Raw genomic sequence first — 20,249 nt, forward strand, 5'->3', positions numbered from 1 at the left:
CCAGTCGGAGCGAAACGCTGATGAAAGCTCCCACGTAACAAAGTGGGACAGCGAACTCCTGTAATCCAGACGTGTCAGTCAAAAAATTCCTGGTTCTTAGCCCTCCGTATCGATTTGTCGGTACCGAAGTCGTCTACCTAACTAGTAGGCTAGATCATATTCGTATGCTACAGGTAACCCATATCGGTTACTAAATCAGTAACCAGTCAACCTAAATGGAAAAAAACTGGCTCGCTTTCCAGTAGGGATGACATCTTTAAATTAATATTCTGGAAGATCAACGCAATCTTAATTAACGTTATATAAAACATCTATAAAACAGAAAAAAAACCTTGTGGAAATACCTGATCTCGGGAGATGTTTTTAATTTAAAAAAACAGCTGCGTTTATGAGCATTAGGGGGTGTTGGTCTAAACGAAAGAATACTGACCCTGACATACAATACATTATCATCATTTTAAATACAGGCACAAAACAAACTAAACGAATAGGCCTAGACGTACATTAAGACTTGGAATAATCTACTTTTAAGTGGTCATTTTGAGGCATACAGTTAATTTCATTCGTTGTCAAACCACCGTAATAGATTAAAGACGTCGCCAGATTGAAGAAAAAAAAAATCAGACGTAGAATTATTACAGCTTTATTAATCTTCTGCTAAACCAAAAAGCAAACATTCAGCGACAGTTGAACATAGTAGCAACGGGAATAGGCAAAGAAACACTAAACTGGATCGAAACAAACTCCACACCATGCATTCTGCTCTGAGTACAATGGCGCCCTCTGCAGGCGTCGATATATTAACGAGTTTCTTGATCACTGAGTCTGCACTCAGCGGCACTGTGCTTACCAGAAACAAAAACAGCTCTGAGGGGGTAACAGAGATGATATCTGAAGGGTATTCTTATTTTATCTTGTGAATGACGAAAAAAAAAAAAAAACCTGAACACGAAGCCAGTGTAGTTGTGGACCCACAAGAAATCAGAACTAAATTGAACCCAAAGACTATTACCCCAAATGTACCCAATTTTTCCCTAAAGAGGATAATGAGACTTTCCATCTGGAAAGTTGTCAGCAAAATGAAAACGTACTGGAGTGGTATCCTGTCTTGAATCAGGATTTCATAACAGGGAGGACATTTTTATCTGTTTAATTTGATTATAAAAAGAGACCTAACATCTGTTTGGTCTTAAAAAGCCAACAAGTCAATAACTCTCATAAATCAGAGGTCCAGTGACATAACTGCAAAATCCTGGGTAAGGGGGAGATAAGTTACCTACATAAGAAAGATTGGTTAATCCTGTGAAGCTCACACTAGCTTCCTGTGAATTTGCAAATTAATTTTTTAACAAAAACCGCAACCAAAATTAAACAAGTAATTTTCTTCATTTTAGCTTGAAAATACTTAAAATTACTCAGAGATTCTGCACCCAAACATGTTGTGTGTAATAACACGGGCATTTTATATTACAGAAACCCTTTTAGTAAATAGGATGCATAAACTTGCCAGGCTACACATAGACTTTTCTGGTCAGAGTTGTTTAAAGAATAGCGTATTGAAAGCTGCTCAAAGCAGGAACGGGGGCCAGATGTGCCGTCTGCGTCTGTGTGTTTTACTGTGTGTGTTCATTTCTGTGTGTCTGTGTGAAGAAGCTGGGAAGCTCTTCGCCTCCTGTTGAGAAGATGTCCTTTGAAGAAGCTTTTCCACGGAGTCCCCGTAAACAGGGACCGTTTCGTCTCCATATGGGACACCGGGTGTGGATTGAAGCCATCTGAAGTCCAGTTGCTAAAGCCCATCAGGGCACAGAGTTCAACAGATCCTGCAAAAAGCCCGCAGGGTCTGGGATGTCAGATAAAAGTCCTGCGGAAACAAAAAGCCAGGAGACTGGTCACAGTATGAATGTGGAGAGGATACAGACTGGGTGTCATTCTGGCAGGTTAAGCAGGAAGGAAATGCTTAAAAATGTAATAAACATACTAATAAATCTACAGCTTACTGAGGCTGAACAACTATTGTGCAGAAATACTATATTTATTAAATATCTTGGTTTGGCAGTCATTTTTGTATAGGCGAACAAGCTATGCCCCAACTTGTGTAAGACTCTCGCCTTTCACCTCAGAGAAGGAAGGTGCTAGAATCAAAACACCCCGAGAGCAAAGCATTAAGTGGTTAAGACACACAATGACAGAGCCAACCACAAAAGATGGCTTTCGCTGCCAAAATACATACAAATACACACAAACTGCAAAGCAGTTAAGTCCTATAAACCTAAGGCAGGTGTTTCAGCATAGTAGGGCGGTTCCTTGCATGCTGAAAATGCTTCAGCAGCCCCCCCCACCCCACCCCACCCCACGGGAGGGACTGCGCCACCGCGGACTCACCTACGACGTCGAAGAACTCCGAGACGGATTCAGCGGGCATGAGCTCATCCTGGAAAGCCCGCAAGACGCGCTCAGATGCCTCGTAGATGGGCATGTCGTTGTGCCGCACGTACTCAGCCAGGGAGAATGACCAGCCTCCCTCTGTGTTGCAGGTGGGAACTTTCTGTAGAGGGCGAGAGAATCAAGTGTTGGGTCAAAGACTACTTAAGCGTGACTCGGCAAGGACCAGTGAAACGATTACCCGGTCAAACTGCTCCACACGGCTGCTATAATGTGTTATGTGCCGTAAGTGTTTGGATATGTCTACAGGACACCTCAGTCTTCTGCCCCAAGCTCCACTCGCCAATCGCTGCCTCCCAGTTTCCGGCCACGCCCCTTCTGCCCTCTGACCCTGGCCCTGTGTTCCGGATAAAGCCTGCTGGTCACAGCTAGCTCGAGCTCTTGCTCAAGCTTTGTCTTTTGCTATCGTTGTGTTGGTTTGCTGTTTCTGATTGACTTCTGTGTATGACTGTTTTGGTTTCCTGGTTTCTGACTTTCTGCTTTGCGCCCTATCGGTACCTTTGCCTTCGGTTTGTTTGTCTTCAGGTTTGAACTCTTGCTTAGCTCCTGACTACTCTCTTTGCCTCGCCCTTTTGGACACTGTTTCGGCCTGTGTGTTTTCAGGCTGAGAATGTTTCTGAGGAAAGGCTCTGGCAAAGATTAAGCTGCCGCTGGGCTAAGGTTCAGCTTGTCATTCAGAGAGATCTTTTGTAATTGATGGTGCAATGAAGAGAAAACCGATCAACAGCAAATCTACTGCAATATTATACGCCTTACACAAACTGCATCTGTCACTCCATTCTCACGTCTCATACATTCAGTGTGAGTGCCCAGGACTGAAAATTCTGCATAACAAAACTCACTATTGATCGTGGTCAACCCTGTAAGTGAACCACACGAGATCCTGTTTAGTTCATTAACGGTTTAAAGCAGGATCCATTTACTACAGGGTCCTTCAGTTTCCTCTTACAAAGGTGACCAGGCAGTTTCCAGCTTGTCATTTAGCAATCAAAATATGAGTTACCCTGAACATGTCATAGATGAGATCCACCAGGCCCCAGAAGAGAAGCGGGGAGCGGTATACTGCATACTCCTTCACGGTTTTGTCCGAGAGTCTGGAAAATCAAACAGCAAACAGAAAGAATCCACCAGGTTACACCTAGGAGCACTGCCAGCACTGCTCAGCACATCACTGCCAGCACTGCTCAGCACATCACTGTCCAGCACATCACTGTCCAGCACATCACTGTCCAGCACATCACTGTCCAGCACATCACTGCCCAGCACATCACTGCCCAGCACATCACTGCCCAGCACATCACTGCCCAGCACTGTCCAGCACATCACTGTCCAGCACATCACTGTCCAGCACATCACTGTCCAGCACATCACTGTCCAGCACATCACTGTCCAGGACTGGATGGACTTCTATTGCCACATGCAGTATGCGACACATTGCACAGTTAAAACCTTATTCTTTAAAACATTTAATGCTCATTTTGAATTCCTGTGGGGTCATGTCTGAATAACAGCAATTACATTTTAATGAGTCAGTTACTACCTGCATCTAGCTTTCTCTTTGACAAATGTAATTAGGAACATGCCAAACTGAATTATAATGTCAAGGAACAGCCACTGCTGTAAAGCATTTCTTCGGTTCACCTCTTCTGGCCAGAGGCACATTACCTTCCATCTGTTCCTACCTGACATTCTCTGCACGGTTAAACCACAGGTGTGTTTTATGCTCCGCAGTAACCTTGACTATGAAAAGCCAAATGGCAAACAGCAGCTTGGTAGGCATTAGGCTGCATGGTGTTTAAGGACATGGCCCGGTAACTGAAGGGGAGGCGTCCTTAACCCCCTTAGAGGACTCTGGCTAGCTACAGAAAATGTTAACAACAACAACAACAACAATAATAATAATAATGGCACTTTATTGATCCCCGTGGGGAAATTTTCAGCCACTCTCCATGACACGCATGTCGGTGGTAGCGAAGGGCAGCCACCTGCAACGTCACCATGGCGCTGGGGATTAAGGGCCTTGCTCAAGGGACTCAAACCGGCAACCTTCCGATCACAGCCACAGAGGCTTGGCCTGCTGAGCCGCACGGTGCCGCCCCAAATTCTGAAGGAAAGTTTGTACGTATGGGAACCTATGAGCTCTTACTTGTTGGTGCCCCCTGGGGAGACTTTGCGGGCATGTGAGGTGAACAGCAGGCGGCGCAGGAAGTCCAGGCGCGTGGTCCGCCAGCGCTCGGGGGGCAGGATGTGCATGGCCAGCACCGTGTAGTAGTGCGGTCCGTCCACCTCGTACGTGCTCTCCAACCACTTCTCACTCGGCTGCTCCAGGAAGCTCTGCAGGTTCTTCTCCTCCCGTGAGGTGGCCCTGGTACTGCATGGCGGCAGGGGGGGGGGGGGTCGACGCAAGTCAGGCTCACATTTATGCAACAGAGACACTGAGCTTCAGTCCCTTACTGACACACCGCTGCCTGGCTTCAGTGTCAGCGCTTGCCTTCGTAGGGCAGTGCAGTGGATCTGGGATCCCCTGCATTCGGCCTATAGCCCCAAGCTTACAGAAGGCCCCTCAAGGTTAAAAATCGGCACACTACATGATCGTATCTAGAGGCCTGTCCCTGAGGGCAGGTACGTGAAGGCCAGGGCCCCGGTGGTCAGGAACGGTAGTACATGCGGGTGAGAGCGGACAGGACACGCACGTGTTGAGCACGTAGAGCACAGTGTGGATGATGTAAGGGATGAGGTGGATGTTGCTCTCGCGCCCGCCGCCCCCCGTGTCCACGCTGAAAGACTGCTCCGTGGCGAATCGCAGGAATAGCAGCTTGGTGTCATGGATGTTCAGCTGGTAGGTAGGTTCCCGTTGGCCCGTACACTCCTGCAGGTACGTATTATGCCTGCCAAGAAAGCGTGAGCCGTCAGAACAGTAGTAGCAGTAGGTCTTCACCCATTTGCAGACTATTTTGATCATTTGGGTTACAGACGATCGAAAAAATTGAGGCTTCACACAGTGGGTGGGACTTTTGTACACTGTCAATCACTGGTTCAATCCTCTTCCTATTGGTAACTTCATTGGCTTCCTTCAGGTTAACCACAATAGGCGTCGGCCACTGCAAAATAATCCAACCTATGAAGGTCTCATTTCTCCCAGCCCGACGGCTCAGCGTTTACCAGTACCGTTACGCTACTCGCCAACACACAGACCTGGCCAGACAGGTGGCGAACGCGGACTCCGGCACGTGCGGCCCCCACACCGGCAGCAAGCCGTTGCACTTGGTGTTGGCGTTCTGTAGGGCGGCGCTCTCCCACTCCTCACGCCCACGTGCCAGCCTAGAGAAACGGGGGAGGGGAAAGATATCATGGTAAGCGAGGATTCGCCCACGTGTCCACGTCTTCTGCGAGCTGCCTGGGAGACGCACCGGACAGCAGCAAGGTGGCAGTCGTAGTGGACGATGTTGAAGTGTGACACCGTGCTGTAGCCCTGCTGCTTCCGGGGCTTATTCTCGGACTCCTCCAGGGCCACGCGCTTCGTAAACGTGTAAATTCCAAGAACCTTCGTGGGCTACGGAGAGAGCGAGGACACACGATCACCGAAGGGGTGTTTCTGAGCCCAGTCCCCGGAGACCACCAGATGGTCCATGTTTGTGCTCCTGGTAAAACGTGGACTGTCTGGCGGTCCCCAAGGACCAGTCTGAGAAACACTGCACTTCCACAGAAGATTAAAGGCACTGATAATCGGCATTGTGAAGGGGGAGGAGCCTACCTGGAACTTGTAGCCCTCCCGGCAGATACAACAGGTCAGTCCAGGCTCCTCAATCAGCTCTTCCATCTGCTTGAGCAGCGATGTCTTCGTCACCACCTGGCCCTTCTCGTTGGTCTGGAACAACATCACGCACTGCCATGAACCTCCTACAATCCATCTTTATTATTAACCCAAGCCTGCACCAAGGCGCCAGGCGCCGTATACCCGTAATGGGACACTCCTACACAACTCTTGCACTGTAAGGCCAATTTAGCATCAATACAGTGTTTCACTGAACTGCACGTTGGGCTATGGGAAGAAACCAGAATACCAAGGTTACCTCATACAAAACACACCACTAACTACAGCATAACATTCAGATTTCCAGAGGGATTATGGGACGTGTTCACTAGCCTGCAGAGAACCCCACCAATCAAAGTATCAAGTAGCGTTGAAACGTGATACCTTTAAATAACTACTGTATAAATTTACCCATTTTTAATTAGAGTTTAAATATCTTTTCATGTCATGACAGTCATGGAATATGAGCGGGCATTTCCCCGCGTATGAACACGGGTCTGATCTGACACGCACGGTCATTCCCAGCGTTCCCAGTGCCTTCTGCCTCATGGCCATGGCCATGCGCTTCTTCTCGGCCCGCGTCTCCCGCCGCGCCGCGTCGATCTTCAGGTTGACGTCGGCGTGCTCGCGCAGAGCCTCCAGCAGGTTCTCGGCCAGCGTGCCGATGCCCTCGTCGCTGGACACCTGCTCCAGCTTGTGCAGGTCGCTGATGGAGTCCATGCCGATCAGCACCTGGGAGGCGGGAAGGGAGCGTCAGGCCAGAGTCACGCCGCCGTCGTCAGGGTCACGCCGATGTCACTCATCCGCTTAGACGCTGCCGCTCGATAAAATGCTAAGCCAAAGCTAACCCATTGATGGTATGTTTACACCAGTGTTGCCCAACCCGGTCCTCAGGGACACAGAGAGTCCAGGTTTTTGCTCCCTCCCTGTCTGGGAGGGAGCAAAAACCTGGACTCTAGTCCACATTTCAGCTACTGTGAGCTGGGAGGGAGCAAAAATCTGTCTGAGCACAGGGTTGGGAAACACTGGTTTACACATTTGATTATATGTTGATTATACGTTTTTAATCAAGTGGCTGTGGAGGCAAAGAACTATCCGCACAGTTCCGTGAAGTGCATTTAAAAACATGCAATGCACAGCTTATAATGTATAATGCAATAACTCACTCATACCACAGTTGTGATACATTTGGCTAACATGTTTGTATCTAAATACATTATTTTCACGCTTAGAAGATGTCAACACATTTATGCACATTGATTTGCTACTGTGTTTCATCTGGCTGGCACTACGCGTGCAATTATAGAATATTAATTACCCTTCTGACCAATCAGATTCCAGAATTCAACAGCCAACTATTAAACGGATTTAAAACGGAATTTCAAATTAAGAATTCGAAATTGTCAATCACAAATCTACTTGCAAGTTAAGAATATATAATGATGGTTAGTGTTAGATGACACTGCAGAAAAAGCAGAGAGTAAGACTGTAAAACAAAACCCCTGCAAACTATGATCAAAAAGCCCTGAGCGGCAGAGACCTGTTTTTGGTGGCAGCAGCTGTGAAGCTTATGGGGCAGCGTGACGACACCTACCTGCGTTGGGGGGTGCTGGGTGGCCAGACCTCGAAGCAACCTCAGGATGAAGGGCAGGGCTGGGCGAGAGAGAAATTTCTTCCAGACGTCAGCATCCAAGCTGGAGGGCAGACAGGTTGAGACAGTGGTTAAAGATACCAGTAGCAAAGCAATCCTGCGGCTGTAAACACACCAAGAATTTTGTTATCTCCTAAAAGTCCTTTACAGTAACTGGGTTCGGTTTGTTGTTTTTTTTATTATTTTTTTCAACTGCCAACAAACCCACACCCAATCTAATCTGTTTATCTTTGTGATACACAAGGAAGTCACAGGGCAAAAAAAAAAGATTTTATCCGATTGCTTACTTTTTTGCGCTGGGGATATGCTTCTTCATGTAATCCAGGGCATTCTGGGTAATGCCTTTCTGAAGAATCAGCTCCTTCAGCTGATGGCCGTTACTGTTGTTCTTGATTCCGGCGGCGATCTTACAGAAACAGTCTAGGAAGACCTTGTCATCCACGCTGTGTTCTTCGTCGTACCTGAGAGGAACAGGGAGCCATAGATTAACAATCCATGCAGGCATTAGATGGATGTCAAAATAGCGCTTCCAAAAGATTGTGGAAATCCTGTCTTTCAAACAGTCTGCAAAAAGTCAACAGGTACCATAATACAACCATTCAAATTTCAAAGAGTGAGAAGACTGGAGACTGCCATCCCATAATTTCAGTGGTAGAGACAGTATGGATTTCCAAATAGGTCAGTCAACTTTATGAAGGTTGTGGAAGCACAATAAGTACAATAAGCTAGAGTAACTGGGACAGGACTGAGAGCACCATTCTGCTGAATGTTCCTCACAGCCCATAAAGAGAACAGGCCTCCTTTGGGGCTGCAGACCGACGTACTTGTCAAAGCTGCAGCAGGGCTTGAAACGCTCTACCAGGATCTGCATCTTCTCCAGCTCCCCGAAGGACAGGTAGGGGATGATGCGGAGCAGGCCCTGCAGCACGCTGGGATTCGAACGTACGAAGGGTGTGTTGATCTGATCTAGCAACATCACCAGCTGGTCTTTGTCCCCAGTCAACAGCAAGTTACCCTGGGAGAGAGCAGGGTAGGCAGATGGTGAACACACATATCAGAATGGATCTGAACCCAAAAATCCACTGTGCACAATGCTGGTAGGGGGACGTTAGCAGGATTCAGTAGGACGGAGCTCATGTCTCTTCTCCAGACACAACGTTGCGTTTTATGAACAAGAGCCCTAGTGGACAATTAATCACATGGTCTCAGCTGCCGAATGGTGTAAACCGCTACCATTACAGATACTTGTTACAGACAATCGTCACTAATCGCTCCCGATGACGATCCAGCTGCTGCCCACCTTATCCTCAGAGACGGTCTCGGCATTGGCTTCATCCAGGATGATTTCCATGATGCTGAGGACCTGCTCCGCTATGGACGCCCCGCCGCTGTCCTTGCTCTCCTGCTCGGCCACCAGCGCCTGAAAAGCGAGAGAAACCACTCTGTTCTCGTTAATCCAATTAACTCGACGCTTCAGTTGAGAAATGGGGTTTGTCGGCCAGACAGGACTGGCACGCTGAGCCACGGCGGGGGCGGATCTTCTCACCAGGTTGAGGGTTCCCAGCATAACGTTCAGTGTGTTCATCTCCGGTTTGACGAGCTGCTGTCTGTTGATTTTCACTTTCACACAGTAACTGAACAGCTTCAGCAGAACCTGGACAAAGAAGCAGATTTTACCGGCCTGAGAATAATCGCTTACAAAAGACGTCAAAACCAGCCTCCATTAGAACAATTACCACGTCTCATGGTGGCATTAAGGTAAGAATGGAGATCTTGGCAGATAACATCCATCAACTTTTGGGATTAACATTCATGATCTTTGGGCTGGGTTCGGGGCCACAGGCAGCAGTGTGATCATCGGGGGGGGGGGTCTACCCTCACCGTGAGAAGGTGCCTCCCCTGCTTGAAGTCCTTGATTCCAGACAGCCTGTTGAGCATGCACTCCAGACCCCCGCAGCGAGCCATCACGCCGGCCATCTTGTACACCTCCTCATCATCCTCCTCCTCATCTGCACACGTTTTGGTAAAACATGGATCAGTGAGATACAAACTGCTCATGACTGAACACGGCCCCTTACATTTAATTTAATATTTATGCCATGTTCCACTTGAAAGAACACATCTGTGTAAGAACTGAACAAATGCCGAAAGATACTGAACAAATGCCGAAAGATACCACAGATCAGGCCCAGACCAGCCGTGTTTGAACAAGTCTGCAATAATCACTGTCATAAATAATTCACTTGATAGGTGTGGAGTAAAACAACATTTTGCCTTTCATTGCCTTGGGTATGTATGCCAGAGCATTTTTTATCTTTAATCATTACCTGTGGTGGAGTCCAGTGACTCGATAAACTCTTCTGTAGCATCACCCAAAAGGCCTCTCATGCGATAGATAATTCTCATGGGCTCCCCCTGGACACAAAACATAATCTTAATCCGAGTCATAAGCAAACAAGGCAAAACTACCAGACCGTCCCAAAGCCCCTCTAAACAGGGAGACTCAGTCTGGGCTGCCTTTTGTTTAACCACCAGATCCATGCTTGTCTGTATCACATACCTCATTGGTGGGGCACCACACCTTCTTATAGACTTCAGCAACCGCAAGATCCAGGCTAATTATCTTGTTATTCACAAGCAACTACAGCGAAAGGAAAATGTCAAGTGAGGCTTCAAAACAATGTTCTTATGTACGTTTTAGAAAACTCAAGGTGCAGAACATTTTGGGGGCAGTGGGGGGTGTCTTGGGAATATTTCAATTCTAAGTAGAGGTATGAAAATATAGCCATTACAGGAGTATAGTAATTTGGGAAAAAACTTGACAGACTGATTTAGTACTTTGTAACATGTATGCTGCGTATGTTACTGGGCAATTCATCTTGTGACATTTTCAGGCTGCCTCAGATAGAAGCTCATTAGCAAGTATAATGACCTCCATGCCGCTGTCATCCTCCAGCAGTGCTACCAGGTCACAGTCCTGGCAGATCTTATTCTTTATGTCCCTCATGAGGGGCCCGATTCCTGGCTCGTTGCTGCTGTAGGGATTGCCGGGCATGCGCCCCTGCAAGAAGTCTTCCTGCTGTGGGTCCTTCTCCAAAGTCACGAAGAACTCCGTCACCTCGTTCTCCTCCTGAAAGGGAAGAGTAGGGGGGTGTGTCACGGAGGTGCCCTCAGAGAACCTTGCTAACCAAAGCCTGCGTGATCACTCACGGGGTAAATGATGCTGCACAGCCTCTCGAAGATGAACACAGGCGTCCTGTAGTCGTCCAGGCTGTAACGCTTGGCCGTCTCGATGCACACCGCCATGAAAGCCTTGGTCTCAGACTCCGTCCCTTGAAAAGTAGAGGCCATTGAGTGGGCACCAATCTTTATAACCCCGATCAGTTCAACTCAGTTCAGTTCAACTCAGTTCAGTTCAACTCAGTTCAGTTCAACTCAGTTCAACTGAATTGCTTTACATTATCCTCACCCAAAGCCACCAATGACCAAGCCAGAGGGTAAAGTGGAGAAAGGCCTGGCACGTGGGCGGGAAGGCATACCTGTGGTCATGTCCTCCAGCATCTCCAACAGCATGTCCTGCGTTTCATCGATCAGCTTGGTCCTCTGCACCACCAGCTTCCTGAGGCACAGGTACCCGTTGAGCACTGTACCCACAAGGCGGCTCTTGAAGTGCCGCTTAATGGACTCCACCTCCACAAAGGAGGACAAGAGGCCTAGGGGACACAAACGTACACAAAACTTGGGTCTCCGGGCATGTGCACAGGGGTGTTATTCTGTCCCACCTATATCTGACACTCTGAACACTCCATCCAGTGTGAGGTGGAGTGAAGCGTTTCATAGCTCTAGAATTCACTATATAAATCCTGTGCTTTCTCCCACTGATGCAATATTTTTGGTAATACAGATGGTAGCGCTAATTCCCACCAAGATATTGCAGGTCTTAAAGGTCCAACTCCATCAGTGACTAATGGGGTAAGATCTTACCTTTGATAAATGGACAACCAGGCACCAGCAGTGGGTCAGGCTGCAGGAGAAATGAACTCACCTGTCAGGCTCTTCAGGGCATAACCCTGCTGAAGGTCAGTGCTCAGAGTGGCCTCCTCCAGCGCCAGAAGGTGGGCGATCTCCTGCAGAGGAACACAGAGGGCTCAATGCATGCAAACCAGCAATGTGATGTTGTGACACATTAGGCAAAATGATCGTTTGCCACTAAAACCATTACCCACCATCTACATTGCTGTGCCACTTCAAAGCAGGCAACGAAAGAGAGCATTTGCCAGTTCATTACTGGCAACGTCAATCACTCAGAGGTACCTTAGTGATCAGGTTGCCGACGTAGGGGAGGACGCCGCGAGCCGCCAAGTACACTTTCCAGTGTGCAGGCTTGATGAGCTTCTGGTACAGCGCCAGGTATTCTGCCGCACACTCACCAGCGATGCTCAGCTCATCTAGGTAACTGGGGAACCCAAAACCAGTGGGTCACCTTCACCTGCACGCACTACTGCGTGCGACTGTCTTGGATGTACAAAGTCAGTAACATTTATATGAAAAATGGTCATCTAAAAAAGGCCAAAATTAACATATACCATGTTAAGGTTTCTGAGAATTCAACACGAAACTAAAATATGAATTTGAAACCACTGTTTCAGTACTTGAGGGAGGCTGCCGGACTGGTTAGTTCCTTAAAGGTGACATCACTATCATTTGAGAGAATGATTACCTAGTGAGCAGGTCTAGGACGTGTTGTTTACGGCTGGGAATGGAGGTGAGAGCTTCCACTATGGTGCAGGCGGCTTGCCTAGCGGCCTGGGTAGCGGGGGTGAAGAGCACCTGGAAAAGAGCGGGAGAGGCTCAGGGGACAGCAGATAGGGCAAGGCAGGTGCTAATTCGTAAGACGGGGGGGCTCCCAATGTCACGTTACCTGCCGTAGCCAGTTGTTGTGTCCCAACCTGAGGTCCAGGGGTGAAGTCCTCTTCCCACGCTTGCTCATAAACTGCTTCCACTTCCAGACGTACTTCTCTAGTAGGTAATGCTTCCGTATGTCGACCTTGGAGAGGGGCTTTGAGACGGCTTCTTGGCCTGGGAAAGTTTTTAACGGACACAAGAAGCAGATAAGCCTATCTGACTGTAGCCTTAAGGCCGATTCATATGTCACTTTTCCAAGTGCGCTTTCAATTGAGGACGAGGGCACGTTATGTAAATTTCATCAGCAGGGACTGACTGTGGACGGCTGCAGTCGCTGTGCATGTAGCCTAGATTTTTATGACTAGCAGAAATCGTGCACGTTTGTGTGCATCAAACGCGTATGTGTGAGATAAATTAGGTATTTCCAGGAGGTGGCAGTGTGGATTTTCAGATCAGCAGTCAACGACAAAAGAGCAGAAGGAGGATAACTGTTCTTGTTGTTGTAGTAGTTATGAGAGCAGTTGTACGAAGAGGGTCGGAGGTACCTGCACATGTAATTTAACAATGTCTCGACATTCTACCAAGGTTTACGGTATTTTAAAAAGCAGCACTATTCCAGCATTTTCAAATACTGGTGATAAAATGGGCCAAGCCGAGGGAGGATTCCCAGCTAATTTTGTCGCAATGATTGCAAAATACCTTACAAGTCACTTTGTTTTGGTACAAGTCATTGTGTTTGTTTTAGTAATGCCGCCCAAGCCTTGACTAATATCTTTAAAAATGTTCTTGCAGGTTTACCCGTTTTACTACACTGCTTCTATTTGTGTTTTTTGCAATACGCCTGCCCCCTACTGGTCTGGTGGAATATCACCACTGTATCACACAACTATCGGCTAAATGTAGCACGAATATAAGCTGCCACAGACATGTGGAAAAGTGAAGTATGAACTAGGCTTAACTTCAACACCACCATACAGTTACAGAGAGAGAGAAACAAACTCACCTCTGGCCGGAAGGCACTTTTTCCAGGCTTCATAGGACGCCTTGGGGTCCTTTTTTAGCCAGAGCTGGGCCTGAGCGTGTATCTCGTTGCTATAGGGCTTGACAGTGGTCAGGGACTCAACAGCAGCATCCTGAGAGACAGACTGAGTCAGCTGCTGATCTCTTGAATGCTGATAAACGTGGCCTAACAGAACAAACCGCTACCTTATTCTTTTTGCTGGTGGGTGCGGGTGGCTTAATGAGCTTCTGCAGGATCTTCAGACACATCAGGGTGATGTTCTCCACCACCACCGGGGTCTTAATGTTCACGGCCATTAGGAAGAGGCTGAGAGCTGCATGGGCGGGAGAGTGAACCTCAAGCACTGATGTAGTGTTATGGGTGGACTGCAGAAGTCGCGTGCCGCCCACACCCCAGCCAAGCACCCCGACTCACCACAGCGAAGCCGCAGTTCCCAGCAACCTCCCTCTTTAGCTATGGAGTCAGTGAGAAGCTGCATCTCGTACTGAAGGCTGCTCACCTACAATGGAAGGGCCAACACAGCCTTGTCATTTCATTCATTATTTTGCTTTTAGTCCATCACAGTTGAGTATGTCAGTACCATCGGGTATCTGCACTGTTTTCCCCAATCCGGTCCTCGGGGACACAGACGGTCCATATTTTTGCTCCCTTCCAGCTTTCTGCCAGGCAGCTCACATTTTTGCTCCCTACTGGGAGCTGGAAGGGAACAAAAACGTGGACTGTCTGTGGGTCCCCATGGACCGGATTCGGAAACACTGGGTTACCGAATAAACTGGCGTTGACTATCCATTCAAGGACAGAACATGCTACCTCATGGGACTTGAACCCACAACCCTGCTGTGCCATCTGACAGAGCTGAGGTGTGTACTGGATGAGGCAACTTTGATAACTGAAATGGGGTGGGGTTCACACAAGATCAGGTTGCTGTGAAACTCAACGCTTGGGTACCTACCAGGTCAGGGTTGGCCCAGTGGCCCTTCAGTGCAGCAGACACCTTTGCAATGATGAGGTCATTCATCTGCTGAGTGGCATCAGGATGATCTCTGAGAGAAGATGAGCAAAGCGGTCAAATTCAGTGGTTTAAAGAATGAACAACACTAGTTCTCAAAAAATTACTGTAGACCCTCAAAAGACTGTAAGCATGACTTTTTACATCACAGATCTGCAAAAACCCAGCACATCTTGCTCAGGCTAAAGTTGTTAATGCATTAAAATGTCTAGAAAGTGCCATGAAGCACCAGATGCTGTCCACCAGACTTAAGGACTGAAGTTCGGCCCAGACATCTGCACCAGTCCTTAGAGATCATGGAAACCGGCACCCAAACGCCCATGCTTGCTGTACCTGGTGAGCAGGCAGATCAGCTGCCGCACCTCTTCCCGCATGGCGCCGGTGCCGCGCCGCAGGTTGTACTCGAAGAGCTCGCGGATGAGGCCCTGAAGCACCAGGATCTGCCGGATGGACGGGTTGGTGGCCAGGGCGCGCAGCAGCGCTATGCAGTGGCCGGTGACCGCCGACGCACAGCCGTAGCACTTGGTGGAGGAGGTGTGGCCGCAGCCCAGTACGGAGAGCGCGCGGTACTGGCTGGCGGTGAAGGTGGGCTGGGCGCCGCTGCGTGACGACTTGGTGGCCGCCTCTCGCTGCTGCAGGTCGTACTCCAGCAGCTCCTTGCGGGATGCCAGAACTTTCTGGAGATCAGAGGAGCTGAGGTCACCACCTTGTAAACTTCTATCGGGAATTCGGTTTTTCACCCGTTCACACAAATAACTACAACGCTCACAGAAATTCTTGGGAGCCTTCCTTAGTTCTATAAAAATGTTGCAAATTTACTGGTTTCATAATAAATGTCCATTGACAAGCAATATCATAATTTTTTTGACCGAATCATTCAGTTCTGTTCTTGCCATTTTGCTATTAATTGCAATTGTAGTCATTGGCTCCAAAAGAGATACTAAACACAAATGTTCGGTGTTATGTTATTGCAAAGGTGTTACTAATTAAAACTATAATTTGGGTTTCAGTTTAATACTGATTGAAATTAATGACTTACTTGGTTATTTCTAATGTGACAAATATTTTTGTAAACAAATGAATGGAATAGTGATTTTTATAACACCAATAAATTTGCAATATTTTTACTGAACTAAGAAAGCGTTCCAAGATTTTCCGTGAGCACTGCATTTCACAGAAGCAGTTTGGGTTAAGCAATTCATGCCAAATACAACAAGAGTGCTCTCCTAGTCTTTATTGGAGAAAACCAGTGTGTTACCTGCCAATACTAAAGACACTCGTCTGTCACCCCTTAGGTCCAAGAAAATCTGCATCACAGGTTCAGCAGAACCATCACACAGTACTAAGGGGGCTGAGGATATAGTGAGAGCTGCTCCTCCATACCGCACCTGGATTATTTTGGAGAGCTCGTCGAAGGAGGTCTTGCAGTCACCACTGTACTCCTGCGCCAGCTGCTGGATGTACCTGTTCACACTGGCGGAGGAGCCTCCCATCCCTGCTCCGGAACCCGCGTCATCCTGCAGGCAGTATGGAGGCAGAGCACAGCAGCACACAGGGTGCCAGGTAAGGAGCTCTGAGGCACAACGTCCAGGAGAAACATCTCCACATGCTACCACAGCTAATAATACATTCAGAGGAGCATCTTCAGGTCAGGAAAACGGGCAAAAGCCACAACCAATTAGATCTAAACTGAAGGACGACAATATGATCTTATCTATGACAAACTTGAGTTGCTACATCAGTAATGAAAATGTAAAGAATTTTTTGCATTGAATTTATAATAGAATCACATGACTAAATGGAGCATTTATTTATTTTTATTCCCTCCTCCACCCCCCTCTGCGGAGGACTACTTCATTAGTATTTATTTATTTATTTTGTTATTTATTTATTTTATATTTTTATTTACTTCCTCAAAAGAAGGAGAGGGGGGGGAGGGGAAACAAAGGAGAAGAAGGGGGGAAGAGAGAGAGAGGGAGAGAGAGGAGAAGAAAAAAAAAAAAAGGGAGAAAAGAAAAAAACAAAACAGACAATAGGCTAAATGGAGCGTCTTAATGGCACGATGAGACAGCTCGTGTGTGACAGACATCGTGTGGTGCAAGCGGTCAGCAGCGGCTCTATGCAAACCTGTGATGTCATGCCCCTTACCTGGGGCTTCTCCGGGGCTGCCTCGTTCACCTTGGACAGCAGGCTCTCCAGCTGCGGCCGGTGCCCCATGAGCTGGTGGTAGACGCGGTCGGCCTTGTCCAGCAGGGTGTTGATGTTGGTGACGGCCTGTGGGGAGGACTCGGTGGAGTCAGAGTCTGACGGACCGCCATCACACTTACAAGCCGGCGGGCGGCCCAAACGAAGACCACACAACCCACCTTCTTCCTGTCCTCTTCATTCTCTATGGGATCCACGGCGCAGCACGGCTTGGCGTAAAGCATGAAGTCAAAGCGCGCGTATTTGCAGAAGCCGCAAGCGTTACACAGGAAGGGGTCCTTCTCGTCATAGTTAATGGACCTGGAGGCATTTAAACAAAAAAAAAATATATATATATATCAGCTATGATTCACAAGGCAAGAACCAGTGAAATAAATTCCCACTGTCCATGGAGCTAATCTGATCTGAGATGTTTAAATTAGACGTTAAACCTTTAGCGACATGGTTGGTGGCCACAACAGCTGCAGTCGATAAGCTACAAAGACGCATCACCTGCACTTGTGGCACTGGTAGACGTTCTCGCCACAGTTGCCGCACACGCCCGGGTTGGCCGGCACGGACGCGCTGCACCGTGGACACTGCAGCGTTTCCGTGGACGCCTGGTAGTTCTCGTAGAAGTCGGCGAACTCGATCATCAGGTTGGACGCCACGATGGGCAGGGGGAGGTCGATCTTGACCTCGGTCTGCCCTGGGGTCAGCTGGACCTTCTTGGCTTTGTGCCAGCGAGCGGGTCTGAGGGAGGGAGGGGCAGGTTAGTGAAAATACATCCCATACAGGATGGTGAACGTTTAACGAGGCAGAGGTGATTAATACAGCCTCTCCCCGGGTTACGTTCTGAAGGCGAAAATATTGTAAGGCGAAGATACATTTTAATACAGTAGACCAAACCTAACAGACATCATAGCCTGGCCTGGCCTACCTTAAAACATGCTGGGCAAAATCATTAATACAAAGTCTAATATATATATTAAAAAAAAAAACAAAACTGTTGAATACCTTATTGAATAATGACAAAGTGAAAAGCATTTACCCAACGTAAGGTCAAAATATGGAAACATCGTAACCCGGGGAGCTCAACAAACAAGAGGAGGTTTGAGGGGAGAATCCAGAACTCACTTGTTCTTCAACTCCACGATGGCCTGCACCGTCCTGTTGTTGTAGTAGAGGTTGATGGTGCGCACCATCTTGGTGCGCTTCAGGTCGCCGACCTTGACGGTGACCTTGCTGATGGTGTGGCTGCCCACGAGTTTCACCACCTGCTGTGTGGTGGTGTAGCGCGTGTCCACTTTTATGGAGGAGAGCTTGATGTTCTGATGGGCAGGAAAAGGAGCCAAAGGTTTGTGTTTATTTGAGTAGCCAATGGGAACAACGCAGATCTCCAGAACACAACTACTTAGCACTCACAGAAAACGGCACTTCGGGGTTGTTACAGACTAGGCAGGGGTCACTCTCCAGGTAAAACCCATCGAACTCCACCAATCCAGACAAGGTGCTGTGAAATGACGACCAATCATATCACTGAAGTGTGTAAAGCTTCTGACTTAAAAACAAAAGCTGCCATCCACTGTGTGGGACACCCCGGAGGAGGACACACTTACTTGTAGATATTGGAGTTGGGGTGGTTGGTCAGAATATGATTTTGAGCTCTTAAAATCTCCACAGCCTTCTGAGAGTATTCCTTCAGCTGTAAACACAAGAGACCACCACTCCAAAAACCAGCTCACCTTCCCCCGCCTTAAGTCCACCAAGAGCTCAAAGATAATCCGAGGGCAGTGTTTTTGTTTTACCTTCTTCTCAGTCTGTGGAGTCTTCAAAGAGAAATAGCCCAGCAGGTCCACGAACTGGGCGGCCTTGCGCCCATATGCTGGGAGCTCTGGCCAGATGGCCCATGTGAGATCCAGGAGCAGCTCCTGCTGGGACTTACTGGAGTTCCTGTGCAGGATGCAAATTCACATCATAAGCGGCTGATATACCAAGAGCACTTTTTTTCAAACTGTCATCAAATCACACAACTTAAGGCCAAGTTAACCTGTGGGATGTCATCTGCGGGTGCGTGTGGGTACCTGTAGATGTGCAGAGCCAGGCAGTGAGCCTGCCAACGCACGGACGAGGAGTTCGACTCCAGCAGGAAGCAGCGCAGGAACTGGATGAGGGTCTCTTTGTCGGCTAATTTGTTGAGCTGACTGACCAGCGCGGTGCACAGCTGGTCCTCCTGGCTTCCCACGCTGTCGCCTTCACGGGGCACGGGGACGGGGCACGGGGACGGGGCACGGGGACGGGTTAAACGCTGCACGATGCATCGGGAGGAACCCCTCACGCTCCACAGCAACGCGCACACACTCATTCACACTAGTCACCTCCACAAACTCCACAGTGGATCAGATCTACTTTAATTGTCCGAAACTCAAATGGTGGCCAGGGGTGGTGGCAAAAGATTCTGGGCCCTATGAAAGCAAATTATATTGGGCCCCCAAGCCAGATGAATTGGATTACGTTCCAAAGTTTTTAGGGCTGCAGTCACTCAGGGGCCCTTGGAATCATCCTAATTCCCCCCACCCCCCTTTATGGGGCCCCTAATAGGGGCAACTTACATATAAATTCTAACATGCTCCCACAAATACACACTGCCCTCTATTTGAGGGTTTAATCTGAGGGAAATGAGCCGTTGGCTGACTGCAGGTAACCTGGGGATGCGACTGACCCCCCCATTGCACCTGGTTCTATCAAATCATCTTCCATTCTGCAGTCAGAAAGCCAGACTGCTAACTCTGACCCAGGGGGTCTTCAGGATCACTGCCCCTCCCAGTCCCACCGCGCTTACCATCCTTCTCTTTCTCCTTGTCCTCCTTCTTGCTCTTCTTACTGGAGGACTTGCTTTGGGAGGACTGGGAGGAGCCGGCCCCACCCGTGGAGCCGGCGGAGGACGCCGACGAGGACGTGAGCACCTTGCTGCCGCACAGTGCGCAGGACAGCAGCTGCAGCAGCACCGGGGACACGCCCTCGTCTACTAGGAAGCTGACCTGCAGCAGAAAGTAGAGAACCGCTGGGGGGGGCGGGTGGGGGGGGGGGGGTCATAAGCCACATGAACATCTGAGAGAGGATCAGCAATATTTCAGGACTGCTTTGATAACCAGCCATCCACTATTATTAAAACTGATTACAATTTTTGAGGTCTTTTAAACACCTACGGCAAGAGTTCTGA

General features: G+C 48.5%; 1 protein-coding gene across 21 annotated transcripts in view; it reads right to left on the reverse strand.

Moving 5' to 3' along the window:
- Positions 1-627: 627 nt before the first annotated feature.
- ubr4 (ubiquitin protein ligase E3 component n-recognin 4) overlaps positions 628-20,249 on the reverse strand; it is a 58,845-nt gene continuing 39,223 nt past the window's right edge. For 14 of the 21 annotated variants that reach the window (XM_072713443.1, XM_072713445.1, XM_072713444.1 and 11 more), the window contains 39 exons: positions 19,869-20,090; positions 19,111-19,279; positions 18,835-18,979; positions 18,646-18,731; positions 18,452-18,539; positions 18,164-18,357; positions 17,540-17,779; positions 17,209-17,347; positions 16,970-17,116; positions 16,231-16,359; positions 15,176-15,519; positions 14,786-14,876; positions 14,248-14,332; positions 14,019-14,146; positions 13,816-13,945; positions 12,829-12,986; positions 12,628-12,737; positions 12,222-12,363; positions 11,953-12,034; positions 11,447-11,620; positions 11,118-11,239; positions 10,840-11,037; positions 10,468-10,548; positions 10,235-10,322; positions 9,789-9,916; positions 9,454-9,561; positions 9,208-9,327; positions 8,732-8,922; positions 8,195-8,368; positions 7,851-7,950; positions 6,770-6,988; positions 6,197-6,310; positions 5,853-5,995; positions 5,638-5,763; positions 5,136-5,330; positions 4,589-4,813; positions 3,446-3,536; positions 2,383-2,545; positions 628-1,861 (listed from right to left, as the gene is read on the reverse strand). In XM_072713443.1, coding sequence (XP_072569544.1) covers positions 1,797-1,861; positions 2,383-2,545; positions 3,446-3,536; positions 4,589-4,813; positions 5,136-5,330; positions 5,638-5,763; positions 5,853-5,995; positions 6,197-6,310; positions 6,770-6,988; positions 7,851-7,950; positions 8,195-8,368; positions 8,732-8,922; positions 9,208-9,327; positions 9,454-9,561; positions 9,789-9,916; positions 10,235-10,322; positions 10,468-10,548; positions 10,840-11,037; positions 11,118-11,239; positions 11,447-11,620; positions 11,953-12,034; positions 12,222-12,363; positions 12,628-12,737; positions 12,829-12,986; positions 13,816-13,945; positions 14,019-14,146; positions 14,248-14,332; positions 14,786-14,876; positions 15,176-15,519; positions 16,231-16,359; positions 16,970-17,116; positions 17,209-17,347; positions 17,540-17,779; positions 18,164-18,357; positions 18,452-18,539; positions 18,646-18,731; positions 18,835-18,979; positions 19,111-19,279; positions 19,869-20,090 — 5,654 coding nt within the window. In that variant the 3' untranslated portion in view covers positions 628-1,796. The remainder of the gene's footprint in view (positions 1,862-2,382; positions 2,546-3,445; positions 3,537-4,588; positions 4,814-5,135; positions 5,331-5,637; positions 5,764-5,852; positions 5,996-6,196; positions 6,311-6,769; positions 6,989-7,850; positions 7,951-8,194; positions 8,369-8,731; positions 8,923-9,207; positions 9,328-9,453; positions 9,562-9,788; positions 9,917-10,234; positions 10,323-10,467; positions 10,549-10,839; positions 11,038-11,117; positions 11,240-11,446; positions 11,621-11,952; positions 12,035-12,221; positions 12,364-12,627; positions 12,738-12,828; positions 12,987-13,815; positions 13,946-14,018; positions 14,147-14,247; positions 14,333-14,785; positions 14,877-15,175; positions 15,520-16,230; positions 16,360-16,969; positions 17,117-17,208; positions 17,348-17,539; positions 17,780-18,163; positions 18,358-18,451; positions 18,540-18,645; positions 18,732-18,834; positions 18,980-19,110; positions 19,280-19,868; positions 20,091-20,249) is intronic. The other 7 variants (XM_072713448.1, XM_072713463.1, XM_072713459.1 and 4 more) reach the window with 1 other exon arrangement.

This window comes from Paramormyrops kingsleyae, chromosome 6 (genome assembly GCF_048594095.1).
Source record: "Paramormyrops kingsleyae isolate MSU_618 chromosome 6, PKINGS_0.4, whole genome shotgun sequence".
Taxonomy (NCBI): Eukaryota; Metazoa; Chordata; class Actinopteri; order Osteoglossiformes; family Mormyridae; genus Paramormyrops; species Paramormyrops kingsleyae.